The sequence below is a fragment of the Rhincodon typus genome, chromosome 22 (assembly GCF_021869965.1).
Source record: "Rhincodon typus isolate 14 chromosome 22, sRhiTyp1.1, whole genome shotgun sequence".
Lineage (NCBI taxonomy): Eukaryota > Metazoa > Chordata > Chondrichthyes > Orectolobiformes > Rhincodontidae > Rhincodon > Rhincodon typus.
Genome location: NC_063353.1, coordinates 39323726 through 39338768, shown reverse-complemented (window position 1 = coordinate 39338768; position 15043 = coordinate 39323726). Strand labels below are relative to the sequence as shown.

At 39.5% G+C, this 15043-nt stretch overlaps 1 protein-coding gene across 1 annotated transcript in view; it reads left to right on the top strand.

Moving 5' to 3' along the window:
- Nucleotides 1–15043, top strand: part of mkln1 (muskelin 1, intracellular mediator containing kelch motifs) — a 96086-nt gene that overhangs the window by 58433 nt on the left and 22610 nt on the right. The window contains exons 8-10 of the mRNA XM_048609995.1: nucleotides 1774–1895; nucleotides 10879–11091; nucleotides 11480–11701. Coding sequence (XP_048465952.1) covers nucleotides 1774–1895; nucleotides 10879–11091; nucleotides 11480–11701 — 557 coding nt within the window. The remainder of the gene's footprint in view (nucleotides 1–1773; nucleotides 1896–10878; nucleotides 11092–11479; nucleotides 11702–15043) is intronic.

The window sequence follows — 15043 nt, the reverse complement described above, 5'->3', positions numbered from 1 at the left end:
AAACGTCAGCCTTCCTGCTCCTATGATGCTGCTTGGCCTGCTGTGTTCATCCAGCTCTACACCTTGTTATCTCAGATTCTCCAGCACCTGCAGTTCCTACTATCTCTGATGTTTTTCTTAACCTTTTTTTGCAAGGTTGAATGGAAAGAAGCAAAGCAAGTGAAGATATTTAAGAAGGGAGTTGCGAGTCTTTACTGCTAGATGACTGGTCAAAAGGAGGATATGATTCACATCAGGCCACAGTTGATCATCTATATTGGATTGTGGATGATTGCAGAACTGTAGAGTGGCAAGGACTTGTACATGACAAGAATCCCAAATTGGGTAATGAGACATTAGGAGTGATGGCGCACGATGTGTCAGTGGGGCGAACTGATATTTGTATCGTTTTCTGGCAAATTGCAGTTTTTGGGTAATGGAGGTGTTGATGCAACAAGGAGCATTTGGGTGAGTGAAGAGTAGCTATTTGGATATAAACACAAGACTGCTATTGATGTCTGTGAATTTAGATGCTAGGATGACTCCATGTTTTCAACACAGGAAAGGAGAAAATAGGTAATGGGGAAAAAGATGTACTGAACCTGGTGGTTTATGAGAATTCAACAGTTTCAATAATAATTTAGAGAATGGACAGCATAATATAGTTTTCTTTTAAAGAAAGCAGTTGCAGGTGATCCGAAGTTGAATTGGTGCCCAGCCTGGACAAGGTTTTTGAGAACAAGTCTTGTCTGCTGACCTTTTGAGTTTGGCTCACTATTAGAAAAGGAAGTATGTGTTGTGCCAGATTTGTTCAATTAAGCATTGTGATGTTATGGTTTCCGTGAACTGAGAATCTATGAATGTTGAAGGCCCTCAAAATCAAAACACAAGATGTTTATTATTGAAGGGTAATTCGAGTTAATGAACTACAATAAACTGTAGTAAAAATACAATAATACCCAAACTCTTCTCTTCTTCCTGCCCTCTGTCCCCTCGCCCCTTTCTCTCTCTTTTCTCGCTGTCTTTCCCCCTGCCGTCTCCCCGTCCCCTCTCTTATCCTGTCTCTATTCCAGCCCTTCTGCCACTTCTGTTCTCCCCCGACCGTGTCTTTGTCCACCCAGTGTCTCTTGCTCTGTACCCTCCTAGTCTCTGTACCCTTTGCCCCCTCTCTCACTGTACCCACCCTTCCGCATCTCCTCTCTCTTGCCAAGCTCCCCTCTTCTATTGCTGTGTGCCCCCCCGCCCCGTTCTCTGTCTCTCTCTTCCTCTCCCCGTGCCCCCCGTTCTGTCTGTCTGGCCCTCGCCCTCGCCCTCGCCCACCACACACACCACCTCCCTGTTCTTTTTCTTTTTTTTCTCTCTTCTCCCCCTCTGCCGCTCTTGCGCTGTCTCTCTCTCTCTCACTCTGTCCCTGTCCCCTTTTTGTATCCCTTATAAAGGCTTTGTGCTGCAGTGGTTCTGAAACATGCACTGCTTTTTCTACATTTTTGTCTTTGTATTGCCTTTTCATTGATCTAAACCCTTAGTTTGGAACCTCGTTACTATCTTGTCTCACCCATTGCAAGAAGTAATGCTGGCTCGGTGTTGGAGCGCAACAGTGGAATGGTGTATTAATAAAACTCTGGTTTTATTTTGACTTAACACATAAACCCTGGAGTTAACAAATTGTCATGTCAGTACATTTGTCATTCAGGTAATAACCCCAGAGTAACAGTCATATGCTGATGTTGGAACTGGATTGTAAAAATTTAAGTGAAAAGTTCCAGTCAAAAATCTCTGAATAATGACTTACTTTCTTTGCAGAAACAGTATATTTATTTGGTGGTTGGGATGGAACACAAGATTTGGCAGACTTCTGGGCGTACAGTGTTAAAGAGAACCAATGGACTTGTATATCAAGGGACACTGAGAAAGAGGCAAGTATATTGTATTGGAAATAATGCTGGGTTAGCATTTGCATAAAAAAATGAATTTGCTGAAAATGGAAAGGGTTGTCTTGTGGAGCTTCACAAACTGAGCAGCAGTACAAGGATGTTACCATGTCCTGGGATTGACAAAGGTGAGTCCTCGGAGAGAGCTTGTGGGGATTCATAAATATGGCCAGACCTGCAATTTGTATTTGGTCCATTGCTGTTAGCTGCTACTTGAACTGATTCCAGATGGTGTTCTCTGGAGAATTGGGCATTCTTGCCACGCATTTCCAGCCTATTTTACCAGTATGTTAATCCTTGTCTGTTCAGGTCTGTTTTATTCTGTTGGGAGGAAAAAAAGTTATTCATCTTCCATGCAGCAAGTTCTACATCACTTAGAGCACAGTAATAGTTCTTTGAGCTGACAAACCCTTACCAGTATCCATAGTTCTTAGGAGCGCAGTTGGAAATGTTCATGGTTCTTAGGTCCCTGTTGCAATACAGCAGTTGGTTGGCACTGCATTTCAAAAATTGTAGTACCATTTTCTCTTGAGTTTGCAACTAAGTTCATATGTTTTAAAAGAGGATGATAAATAGACTTACTTTCAAAGTTGTTTCTGAAAACGTTGATTTCTTGGTCAGTGCACTGATCCTGTTTGGAAATTTGTTTTGCTTTGCTTGACCTTCATGTTGTTAGATGGCATTACAGTAAAATGTAAAATTAAATAAATAATTCAGTAGTGTGAATTCTCGTGGGTCCACGATGTTGGCTGAAAGAATTAAATTGGTATTTCACCTCCAGTGCAGCTCAATGGATTAATTATCTCTGTTCCACCCTCAAACAGCTGCACCCTACAGATTCACTCTTATTCTGTCAATGGGTGGTTGTTACAATTCAAAGAGGAGTGGCTTGTGAATTTCCTTTCATTGAAGTTGCTTACGTTATAATGGCCAGAAAATTCCTGATATTTTCTCCTTTTTTGTTAATGCTGCTTTGGCAAAAGTGCAGTGGAAATCCTTGTCTGACTAAGTAACGCTACAAGAGGAGAGCAGATCTGTGCAACTTGTCTGACCAGTGAGTTCTAACAATTAGGATTCATACTAAACCAGACACAAGGTGCAGGTTTACAACTGCTGAAGTTTCCTGAATTTGCATCAATGCACCTATATCTCACCAACCTTACATTGACTATGCATACTATTCCCTAGGATCTGAAACAACAAGCATCTCTCTAAAAGGGCATTGAGCAAGATAAGGAAAGGCCCAGAAACTGCTTCTTTAATTTAATCACCAATTCTAGGAATCATTCTGAATCTCAGAAGCATATTTTACCAAAAGATTCAATTCTACGTACAAATGATGAATCGATTCACTTTAGCTGGCATGTTCTATTGTAGCCGTTTAGTACTTCATTATAGTCGTGCCCCTTTGTTTCTTCGAGTTAAACAAACATTTGGCATTCCTTTTGCTGTTGTATTTGAGCATCTATTTCACTGCCATGTGCTGTAGAGTTCATAAAGGAAGACACATTTTGTTGAGATTATATTTGTTTATAAATCAACTGACTGCTGAGAGCAGCTCAGAGGGTTGCAAAACAATATTAAAAATATTTGTGATACCCAGCAAATGTAGTTGATCATTGAGAATTTTGTTCAATAAGCATTTTATACAGGCAACATTATATTATGTGATGCATCATCTAGTTGAGAAAATGCTTGGGCAGCAAGCATAAAACTTGGTGTGTTACTGTCTTAAGACAGCATACTTCAGCATGTGGTGTTCTTTTTAACATCAAGCATACCTCTTCCAAGTTTTTGTCTTTTGTCAGTGAGTAAGTCTTGCAGACTTCTTTGAAATTGTCTGGCTTGAATGGAGATGGTGCTGCATTGTACAATGATATTCCACTGCGATTTGAGTAGCTACTAGTTGAAACAAGAAACCGTATTTTAGTCTTGCTTTAAATGTCGCAGTTTAATCAGAATTAAATTATTATTGGTGAGCCCAATGACCTTTGGTATTTCTTATAAAAATAAAATGAATCCCATGTTATTGTGATTTATATAAATGTGTGGCTTTGTCATTCAGGCTGATGTGGATCATCTGAAAATCTTCAAAAGGTTTCTCCTGCATGCGATGGTGTCCTTCTTTATTTAAAATAAAAGTTCCTCAATGTTTCAGGTATTGCTCACGCAGATTTAACTTGTTGGATATTACAGTGAATTGTTCTTCAAGTACTGATGCTTTCCAGTTCTGCTTGTTGTTTTGCGCGAGAGAAATTCTTTGTGCATTCTAATGTACCTTTTCTGCGCCCTTGGGAATTGGTGTTGCTTTGTTCGATAGGGAAGGGAGCTAATTTGTGCATGGTTCAGAACTTAACCTGGGTAGGTTTAGTCCCTGCCCCTGCACCAGTCCCTGCCCACCCTGCACCTGTTCCCAACCAGAATTACATCAATGTGGTTAGCTGCAGGTGTGTTTCCAATTCAGTGCAAATTTTTTTTTTTTTTTTTTTTTCTTTTACAGATCCATTTTCTAAATATATCCCTAGCTCAGCAAATTTGTCTGAAACTGTGTGCAGGAGTATTTGGGTGATAAATCAGTGCTCTGACAAGCTGTTGAGTTGGGCTTGAACTGTTGCTGTTGCTGTAGCTGTTGGAAGAGTGGAGGGAGATCTGCTCTGAGCTGACTGTGAGAGTTGTCCTGACGGGACAATGGGTGGCATCACCAGAGTTTCAAACAGCTTTGCCTTTGACCGCAGAAGGATCTATTCTTCAGTTGATCCAGAGAAGACGTCTGTGCAGTAATGTCAGTGTTAGAAAACTTTATACTGTACTGTGTCATATGGTTACCCATGTTTAGTGTATGAGAAAAATTACTGTTTTCACAGCTGCAGTCATGAGGGTAGGTGAAAGTTTCATACCTGTATGCACTGGTAAATCTTGTAATTGAGATTTGTACGGTTCTGGTTTTACCATAGGAAAACAAAACTCATGACCTAATTTCAACTGAAACGAACTCTGTCAAGTATCCTAACTTGTAGAATGGGGTTCCTGCTGAATGAAAGTTGTGACAAGCCAATCTCCTAAATAGTCCCAGCATCCCAGTCCCACCATAGTTCAACTGTGTAGTCGAATATTAGATGCAGCAAATAATTCAAATGAGAAACTCAACCTCTTCAGACTCGTAACATAAAATGATACTTTTCATTTGTTCCCAAAGTGGCAGTCCTAACAAAAAAGGTTGAGTTGTTTCTTCAAGTATCCCCTGTTATGGGCCAGACCAGACCCCCTCAAACTATTTTAGGAAAGTAGCCTACACCCTAACTTTTTACTATTTTAAAGGCAGATGCGAAGTGCCATGTTTCAGATGCAATGCGACTGGTCAAACTAGTCGATGTTAAGCAAAGAAGGCAATTTATTTAAACACTACATTTAAAATACAAAGAAAAGCCATAAGGAATTGAAAAAAACTTAACCCTACTGGAAAACTTAGCCAAATAATAGATACAGTAACTATTACTAATTAACTGTTCCAATATAGTAACCTTCCATAAATACCCCAATGGCAAAACAGGAAAATTCAGAAAAATAGATTTGTCTCACAGGTAATCCAGCAGCAGAGAGAAACTTCAGCTTCTAACTGGAACCGAGAGAGGGAAAAGATAACTTCTACTTCTTGAAGCCCACAACAGTAACTGTTCAAATCTAAACCCATAAAAACTAAAAGGAAAAACAAGAAAACCCGGTCTGCGAGTTGGCCACACCCAGCCAGGCTGCCTTTGCTGTTCCAGCTTGTAAAATAAAAATTCCCAAGGCCTCATTAGCTGTTTAATTTAGTTCTTCTTGACACATAATACAGGCACATAGGAGCAATTCATATCCAGCAGATACTTGGCTCCATGCGCAAACAAATTGAAATCAGTCAGTGGTGGTGACTGTTAAAGCTATTAATTTTTGAGGGGATTGCTAACTGGAGTGTTGCTTTTTCACCCTATTGTCCTGAAGTGGCTGATGATTTGCATGGTTGCGTGATGGTTATGGTTCTTTAGTAATTTGCCCAATCCAATGATAGAGGCAGCAGGAAGTCACCTTTCCTGTCAGCTTGCTCTGGCACCTTCGCTGGGTGGGGCCAGAATTTTGACATACTTCTAAACTCACATTTCCCTTTCAGCCCCCACAACTAAGTTGGTGCTAAACTTGAGTGTCATGCCTCAGTTCTCAATTATACTGCAGATAGATTTGATCAATGCTTTGGCATACTGGGGTTTAAATCCAAATTGGATGATATTTTTGGTTGATTGCCACAGTAGCTAGCATGTTACACACATGAAGAAAGCTCCAGTTTCTCAATTGAAGTGATAATGTTTATCATGTTTGGGCACCACCATCAGGCCTCTGTCAGTTTCAGATCGTGACAGAAAAAATGTTAGGATAAAAATACCTGCTCTCAGTCATTGATAGTTCCTGAACAAATTACAATTAAAATCATGTGCAAAAGGTGGAAGGTAAATGAAAGCATTTGAATTAATACTGTGCCTTTTGTATTCTTCAGGTATTTCTATGTGCTTTATGTTGATGCAAAACTTCTAAAATCTAGTAACTATAATGTAGAAAAGTATTAGCCAGTTTGCAGACAATCCTAAAATCAGCAGAGGGAATATGGCCAGTAGGGCTTGTTTTCACGTCTGTTAGTTTATTTTTTCCAATCTGCTTTTTCGTTCCATGATTACGCAAGAATGATTGGCTTTGCACATTTTATTGAGAAATTTTATTCTTTGATCAACTGACTTCCCCTGGCTCCCAGTCCTGAGTAACCTTTTCCATCACCCTGTGCTTCAGGAGGGTAGTTCCAACACACAACCTACCAGAGAAGGCCTGCTCCAACCTAAGAATTGAATTGAATTAGCAATGTTGTCACGTGCTTGTACTGCTTGAGGAGATGATCCCCTGATGCCTCCCCGTATGGTTAAACTCACCACTCTGAGGAGTAACAGTCAAGAATGTGTGTTAGGAGAAATGTGCAGCAGAAATTACTGTTTCATCATGAACCCTGGTGCTCATCATTGGCTTGGATCTCCCATATAGACTGTGATGAGCACCATTAGACTGACCGAGGCCTCTGTGCATTCAATCAAAATCAGTGGGGTTGCCAAACACATCCAGGCTGCAGCTGTGTCCTAAACAAAACTCTTGCCTGTTTCTGACTACGTGCATGCGAAACAAATCCTGAGCAATAGTCCAGCTGATGAATAAAATTCCTGATTAAAGATGTCTTGTAAGCACTGTATCCTCCTTTAATTGTTCAAAGTCTGTTTAAAACGGAATGTTTTCTGAGGGCTTAGCCTAAGATCATTCCAGTAGAGTTTCCTTGTGTTGAGTTCAGCATGCAATACAGTTAACTTGTTGAATCTAGTTTTGTGGCCACCTGAAGTTTAACTTTGGTTTTAGGTTTCCAGTTTTAAAAAAAAGTCTTTAATATAGCATAAACTGCATTTGATTCAAGTCATTTTGAAACTTTTTTAATAACTTGATATTCTCTAATATTCTCCACCTTCCTTTCCCTCATTAAACTCTTCCTGTAGTTTCTTAATGTGTTGGAAAGCAATAGCATTACATGAAAGTGCACAGATTTTAGTTTCTTCTCTTGGCTTCCCTTCACATCCTTTCCAAATCGTATTCTATCTGCCTGATATAATGTCTTTGTAGCAACTGCGCAAACTGACAAGCTGGCCACAAGTGACCTATTTTGTTGTGTTCCTCATTTCTAAGTATAAGTCTGTCTTGGTCATTTGTAAACCACTTGAATTGCCTGCATGATACTTGAGGGAGGGCTGAACAAAAGTCAAGCACTTGGTCTTCCAAAGTGGATAGCAGTCAGCTGTTTGGCCGTCACTCCTGCTTACCCCCAACTTTGTCTCATGTCAGTACTCCAAGAGCAAGCAAGAGCTAGCTTTAAGTTTGTAGAAATGGTTCAGGTAATGTCCATTCCCTTTTTGTTTTCATAGCCAATTTTACCATAAATTACTAAGACTAGATTGTAGAACTGATGCAACTCTCCTATTTGTGGAGCTGTCTTGCATTCAAACTAGTTGCTGTGTTTCTTAGGCTAGGAGGATGGATGCACTTCAGAAGTACTTAATTTGCCGAGGTTCTTTCGGATGACTCGAGGACACGAAAGACTCTACGTAAAGGTTAATTTTGTGCAATTCGACAGCAGAAACTTTACAGTGTTGAGCAGCAAACCTCTGTCTCTCGCATGAATCAACATTGCGTGATGTATGAAGTGGAAAAATTGATGCACAGGATCTGAGGTTGGTATTGAATTGAGACGAGATGAGGTTTACTTTACAGCTGTCTACTATTGGCTGACCTGTGTGTGCTTAAGTATGGGCCAAATGTAAAATTATATCACTTAGCATCAAGTTCCTTTACTTAAACATAGCTAAATTTATACATTTCCTGTTTGTGATTTTCAATGAAGTAGAATGTTTTATGGTTAATCTTGACTTCTATTAGTTTGAAATATTGGGGGAAAGAAAACAGGGATATAGTTATAGACACTGAGTTAAATTTAATCTTGGTTCTAGTTTGGGAGCAATTGAGGTTTATAGTACATCTAGTTAATGTGTCTGTCTCTGACTTAGGTTGGTAAAAAGCATTGCATCGCCCTCACACCCAGCTGTGTATTTGTAACAGTACTGGTTGGTAATTCACATCTTTCGTCGGTGCTATAGCTATAGCTTTTGCAATTTGTCGATATAAATAGAGGGTTGCACCTACAGTTGGTAAGATCATGCCACATGCAAATACAGTGCGCAAGTCAAGTGTATTGTTGAGATGCTTGATTAAAGATCTGTATAGCAGTGTCATCCTATTGAGTTGACTTAAAGCATGACAAATTTTTAAAATGATTTTTAGGTTGTAGTTTACTGTATTTTAAAAATTATGTTCAATTTTCAATGTTGATTTGATCTTGGCATAGTGTGTGGAAATAATTCCTAACTGCTGGTTATTCGGTGGCTTATTCAGTTATAAACATGTTTGCCATGTAATTTGACTGTTTATATAATCATTTTGCACTCATTTCCACACATGCGGAGCAGACTAGTGCGGCGTCCTCTGACTTGCTATTATTAGCGTCTTCTGAAGTAATGGAATGTGTTGCAGTTTTTAAGAACAACAAACCTGTTTGCTTTGTCTCTGCACTAATTTCATAGAAAAATGGTGAACACTTTTGATAATTCCACGAGTTTTGCACAAGCTTGGCCGTTCCTATCTGAAAATATTCTCTGGCTTGGTACTTTTTAGAACTGCTACTTTTAAGCATATTGATGAAAAGTATTATTATTACTTGTGAGAAGTGCCAAGTAAGGATCCTTTTTCTTGATTGCATTATGGTAAAGAAATAGGCAGTAGCAGATCGAAGTAACAGGCCATCAAAGTGCAAAATGCACCACCATTCGTACCCATGATCTGAATGTTGTTTGAGCCATGCTTTGCGCTCATACTTTAGCAGAGGAATGAGTGGTTATATTTTCCAAAGTGTTGTCTTTCAGATGAGCTGTTAAAACACTTTTTGTCTTCCTGGTCCGGCAGGCTCTATTTAAAGCGAACTTGGGGAATTTTCCTGGTAGCCCTGACAATAGTTATCTTGTTTACAGCATATCTTCTTCGCAAATTCTCATCCATGTTTTTCTAGGCTCCAGGCTCAGGTATTCTATTCATGTCTTGACCTGCATCTGATTTTCCACCATCTGTCACCTTTAATTCATCCAAATCTCTGCCTGTATTCCAACTTGATGGGTCCACAAATGAACTTGACTATATTTCATCCAAAAAATAGTATTTAATTTATAATAGCTGAATATATAATTTGTTGTGTTAAAGTGACTGCTCTGAGATTAAAAATAGTTCATCACATTAATTTGCAGTTGCCAAACTTTTGACCTTGGATTGTGCACTGGCTCTACACTTGGTTGTAAGTTCCAGATTGTTGAAGAGTCTTGACCGTAGCAAAACTGAGTTTCACGGTTTGAATATGTCATTGCTACAGGGTTGTGATCTCAGTTATAGCACTTGAAATTTACATGCTCCGATTAATTGAAAGAGAGTAAGCCAGCTAATACTTGTTTCCACTTTGGTTCTCATGGAATATAAAGCTGTGAACTTCTTAATGGTCATAAAAGTGTCTTGTGATTGTCACGAAATTCACAGAAGAATGAATGAAATTGTAGCACCGACTCTTAAAGACTGCTTAAAAAGAAATAGGATTTAGTTTCCTCTGTGTGCTTTTGGCTCATGTGTTCTTTGAATTGTAGGTTAATCCTGAGGTGAAAACATCTTTGTTGCTTTAGTGTGAATCTCGCCTGAAATTACATTGCCATACCTTGTAAGATAAAGACAAATGTTTCGCATTAATTGACAAATTTACAGAATTTGAATGTGAAAAGCATTTCAAAGCCATTTCAAGAAATTAAGTATTAGAAATGGATTGCGAGTTTTAGTAGGAACATCGGTAAAGGTTAAGCAGCTAACTGATTAGGTAATACCGATTATTTAGCAAGTTAAAAACTCCTAAATGTAGGAAAGATATTGAACATATTGGTTATTGCACCATTGCTGTCTTGTACGGTACACGAACACTACTTTGCAGTTTTCAAAGTTTTAAGACACTAGGTTATTTTGATTTCAAAGGTGCACCTTACATCGTTGAGTAACGAGGCATCAGTGGCAAATGCTGTGGTTGCATTGTTATTTGGAAGATTGTGAAATATTTCAGTGTTTTGTGATATCAGTATTCATGTGCAAGAAGTGCCATAGGTTCAATTGCAATTGTATTTTGTAAAACCTGAAAATTTGCAACCTGTTGAAATATTGAGGCCACTGTTCAGTAAAATGGCTTGAGTGCATCTGTTCGTTCTTGTTTTATTTAAGCTGCATTTCATAGTTCAGTGCCTTAACTTGTCATCCCTCTTTTTACTTTTCTTTCTAGAGTGGGCCAAGTGCTAGGTCTTGCCATAAGATGTGTATTGACACAACACGAAGGCAGATATACACACTGGGCCGTTACTTAGATTCTTCTGTGCGGAATAGCAAGTCTCTGAAGAGTGATTTCTATCGCTATGACATAGACACTAATAAATGGACATTGTTAAGTGAAGATACTGCTACAGATGGTGGACCAAAGTTGGTGTTTGACCATCAGGTATGATATCATGGCATGTTGAAGTTCAGGTTATGAGCATTTGTATTGTCTTCCTTAGCTTGTGTTTTTTGTAGATGTTGGTATGTCAGTCTCACTTAAGTATTTGAAAAAGCTGCGGTTTGTAATGGGATTTTCAAAGTAGATTATTTCCAATTTCTCTACTTACAAGTGATCAAGTGGAGATTATTAGTGGTGGTCACTGATGTCACTTCTTCAATGATTTGGAATCCATAATTGTAATGTGGCAACATTTTTCATTTTCTCTCCATCCAAAGGTTTAAAGATCATTTGGAATTACTGTTGTGGGGGCTGGATTAGAGCTATAGTACAGATACTTTTAATTTTTGTTCCAAAATTCTGGTGCCAGAAGTGTCTTTCCTCCTCTTAGATGTGCATGGATTCTGAAAAACACATGATTTACACGTTTGGTGGAAGGATATTAACTTGCAATGGAAATGTCGATGACACTCGAGCTAATGAGCCACAATTCAGTGGACTTTTTGCTTATCATTGTCTGTCTAACACTTGGAAGCTACTTCGGGAAGACTCGTGCAATGCTGGACCAGAGGATGTACAGTCTAGGATTGGGCACTGCATGCTCTTTCACACTGTAAGTATTCTAATCTCTTCTGTCCAGTTGATGATGCAGATTTTATTTTGTGCCCCAAACTGTGTTAGTGGAGGATTGATCGAAACTTATTTTTTGAGTCCTTAAATGGGTGTATTTAAGTAGTGCTTTATAACCTCTGAAACATCTCAGTGCTTCAAATGGGCTGGTTGATTTTTATAGTAGATATTAAAGTAATGCAAAACGTAACATCTGTCCTACTGACAGTGGGACTGCATGAGCAGCAATGGGGAAGTGATGGCCAAGTGGTGGTATCGCTGGACTGTTAATCCCGCAACCCAGGTCATGTCCTGGGGACCTGACTTGGAATCCTGTCATGGTAGATGGTGGAATTTGTATTCAATAAAAATCTGGAATTAAGAGTGAAATGAGGACCGTGAATTTATTGCAGAATATCAACAAGATCCATCTGATTTACGAACTGCCGTCCTTAACTGGCCTGGGATGGTCTTATCTGGTCCTACATGTGACTCAGACCCACAGCAATGCTTTTGACTCTTAACTGCTCTATGGGGAATTGGGGATGGGCAAGAAGTGATGGTCTAGCCAGTGACACCCTCATCCCATGAATAAATTTTTTAAAAATTGGATGAATGATCCTTCAGTTTGGTTTCAGTGTTTTCTTGATAAAAGAGGAATATTATACTGGAAGCTCTCTCACAGATGTAGGAAGAGAAACCGTTTTAGGTGATGTGGGATCAGTGATGCAGCAGGAAAGAAGGAAAAGGAGAGGGCAGAGCTACTTTGCAGACTAGAAAACAGACTGGAGAAGAGTGGGGTGCTTAATCGTGTTGGAAGACAATGGAGATGTTGAGGATATGAGACAGAAATGAGGTGTCGCAGTCACAGAATTTGGTGACTTTGACTATGATCATTGTTGTAAGTGAAGTGAAATGCTTGATTGCAGATCTTCAGTCAACATAATCGCATTCCAGTCATGTTTAAATTTGAGACCAGATTTCTGAATTGTAAGGATGTAGTTGTGGTATTTGAAGAGTACTTGAGACAGTCGTGGAGGAGATGGATAGAAGTATTATTGTCCTCTTGAATGGTAGGTGAGTAACTGCGGACGTTGATACGCTAGACATAGGAAGGTCTTTCTCTCAAGGGTCTGTAGTGTCGGTGGTTTGGTGCGCTGTGGCAAGATGATGCGTTATGAGGAAGTAATTTTAGTAATGTATCGGCAGTAAAGTTCCCTGATGTGTGAAAACAATGAGTCCTAATCTTCAAGGAAAGATTATATATGTGGATTGATTAGCCACTTTGTTTGAGAGAGTGGGTGGTGGTGAGCCTGGCAGGTGACCAGCACTGAGGGAGGCCATGTGTAAATATAACCTGAAGTCGTTCACAAGAAGACTTTGCATGCTCAGAAGCCAGATAGAAAAGAGAATTCAGCGAGGAAGTTACCTGGTGGGGAGAGGGAGTACTGAGAAACTTTTGACCAACAGGAGTGAAGGCTGTTTGACTTGAGCAAAGGCATGAGTGAAGGGCTTCAGGAGATGATTGAGAACTGATAGTAATCTGAGATTTGCATGAAAATTGACAAATAAGTCCAGCATCTCGAGAGCCAGAGTTTGTATGAAGTCTGGAGAGCAGTTCTAGATGAGAGCAGAGGCCAAAGCACTGTTGGATTTCCCATGGAGGTTGCCAAGTTCTCTCTGCAATTGTATTGGAATGGCAACAAGAACTTGAATTGAAAATTGCTACTCTGTTGCAGTATTTCTAGATTGTATTTAAAAGTAGTCCAAGTTAACAGCAATGAAGATTTTGCTCATTTGCGCACCAAATTGTACTGTTGCATTGGTCGACTTGTTTTTTCAGGAAACTTTGTGACTTGCTATGCCTTTTATAATGTATGCCTCATTCTTCTTATTGCTAGGCTAGGAAAGTTGTGGGCAATTAAAAATGTTTGCATTGCCGTGGAAGTTATGTTTTGAGTTGCTTAAACGTGGACGATTGTGTTGATCACGTGCTATGCAGTGACATTTTAACATGCGCGGATCAGAGGCCAGCTGGAGTATAATTAATGAGTTAAAACTTTGTGCTAACTTGCAATTTGTTGGAATCAACCAATAAGATTGTGCTCATTTGATATTTTGGATTACAGGATATTAAGGGTCTTCTGTTTCTTATGAATAATTTTTGAAACGTAACAAAATACACGGTAATGAGCAAGTCTAATTGTATGAAAATGGCAGGAAGTAACTGGCATTTTCACTGCTTCAGCTACTGTTCTGCACTGTATGAAGAGCAGCATGTAGGCAGTGAAAACTAGTAAAATCTGAGATCAAAGATACTTGACAACCTATTCTAACATTTATTCAAAGTATAGTTTTGATATTTTGCTTTGCTTCAAAAAAACTACTTAATCTTTATTGCACTTCCAATGTTTGCTGAATATGCTGACTCCACTTGCTTTCTCTCATAGCTTCGAACCCAGCTAGTTGGAATTTATTTTTCCTCCTTGTTGCTGTGTGAAAGCTCTCCATGTTATTGCAGTGTAATTGACAAGTATAGAGATTATGAATTAGATATTTCTATGATGAAAGGAGTAAACAGCTTTCTTTTGTAGAGAGTGTGCTGCAGAATGAATCATCTTAAGAAAGAGTCTAGTATTTGAAATGACATATCAGCACAGTAAAACAATACTGTTGGTGTTCCTCAAAGCAGCATTTTCATTTGCTTCATCGGCAATGTTCTCTTTGTCTTTGATTTCAGAATGGGATTTGTTGGTGGCCATGTATCATTTTCAGTCCCACTCTCAACTCTTCCAACAACGAAGCGGGACCCAGGCTGCCTTGAAAAATGGCAGGCAATATTTGCTCCTTGTAGGATTATCGAGGGCTTAATATCCTAATCAGAACTCTGAGCTTGAACACTGTCACTACTTCCATAATTAAGATCCTCCACTATCGGTATTTTGGGCGCCATCATTGACATAGCAGCTTAACTGAACCAACCATGTCAATGCCACGAGTAAAAGAACAGAGCAGCTCGCCTCTTTGCGATAAATGGCGCATCTCCTGACTACTCACTATTCCACTGAGTCATATTTAGACACTGTTCCTTCAACGTTGGGTCCAAGTGCTGGAATTTTAGACTTCTCAAAGGACTTTCCTGTTCTTAAAGAAAATGTATTGCCACCCTTGACTGGGGAGGGTTTCAGTGTTGCCCGGCATCCTGGAAGAGTTTCAGAGATAGCAGGAACTGCAGGTGCTGGAGAATCTGAGATAACAAGGTGTAGAGCTGGATGAACACAGCAGGCCAAGCAGCATCAGAGGAGCAGGAAGGCTGACGTTTCGGGCCTCGACCCTTCTTCAGAAA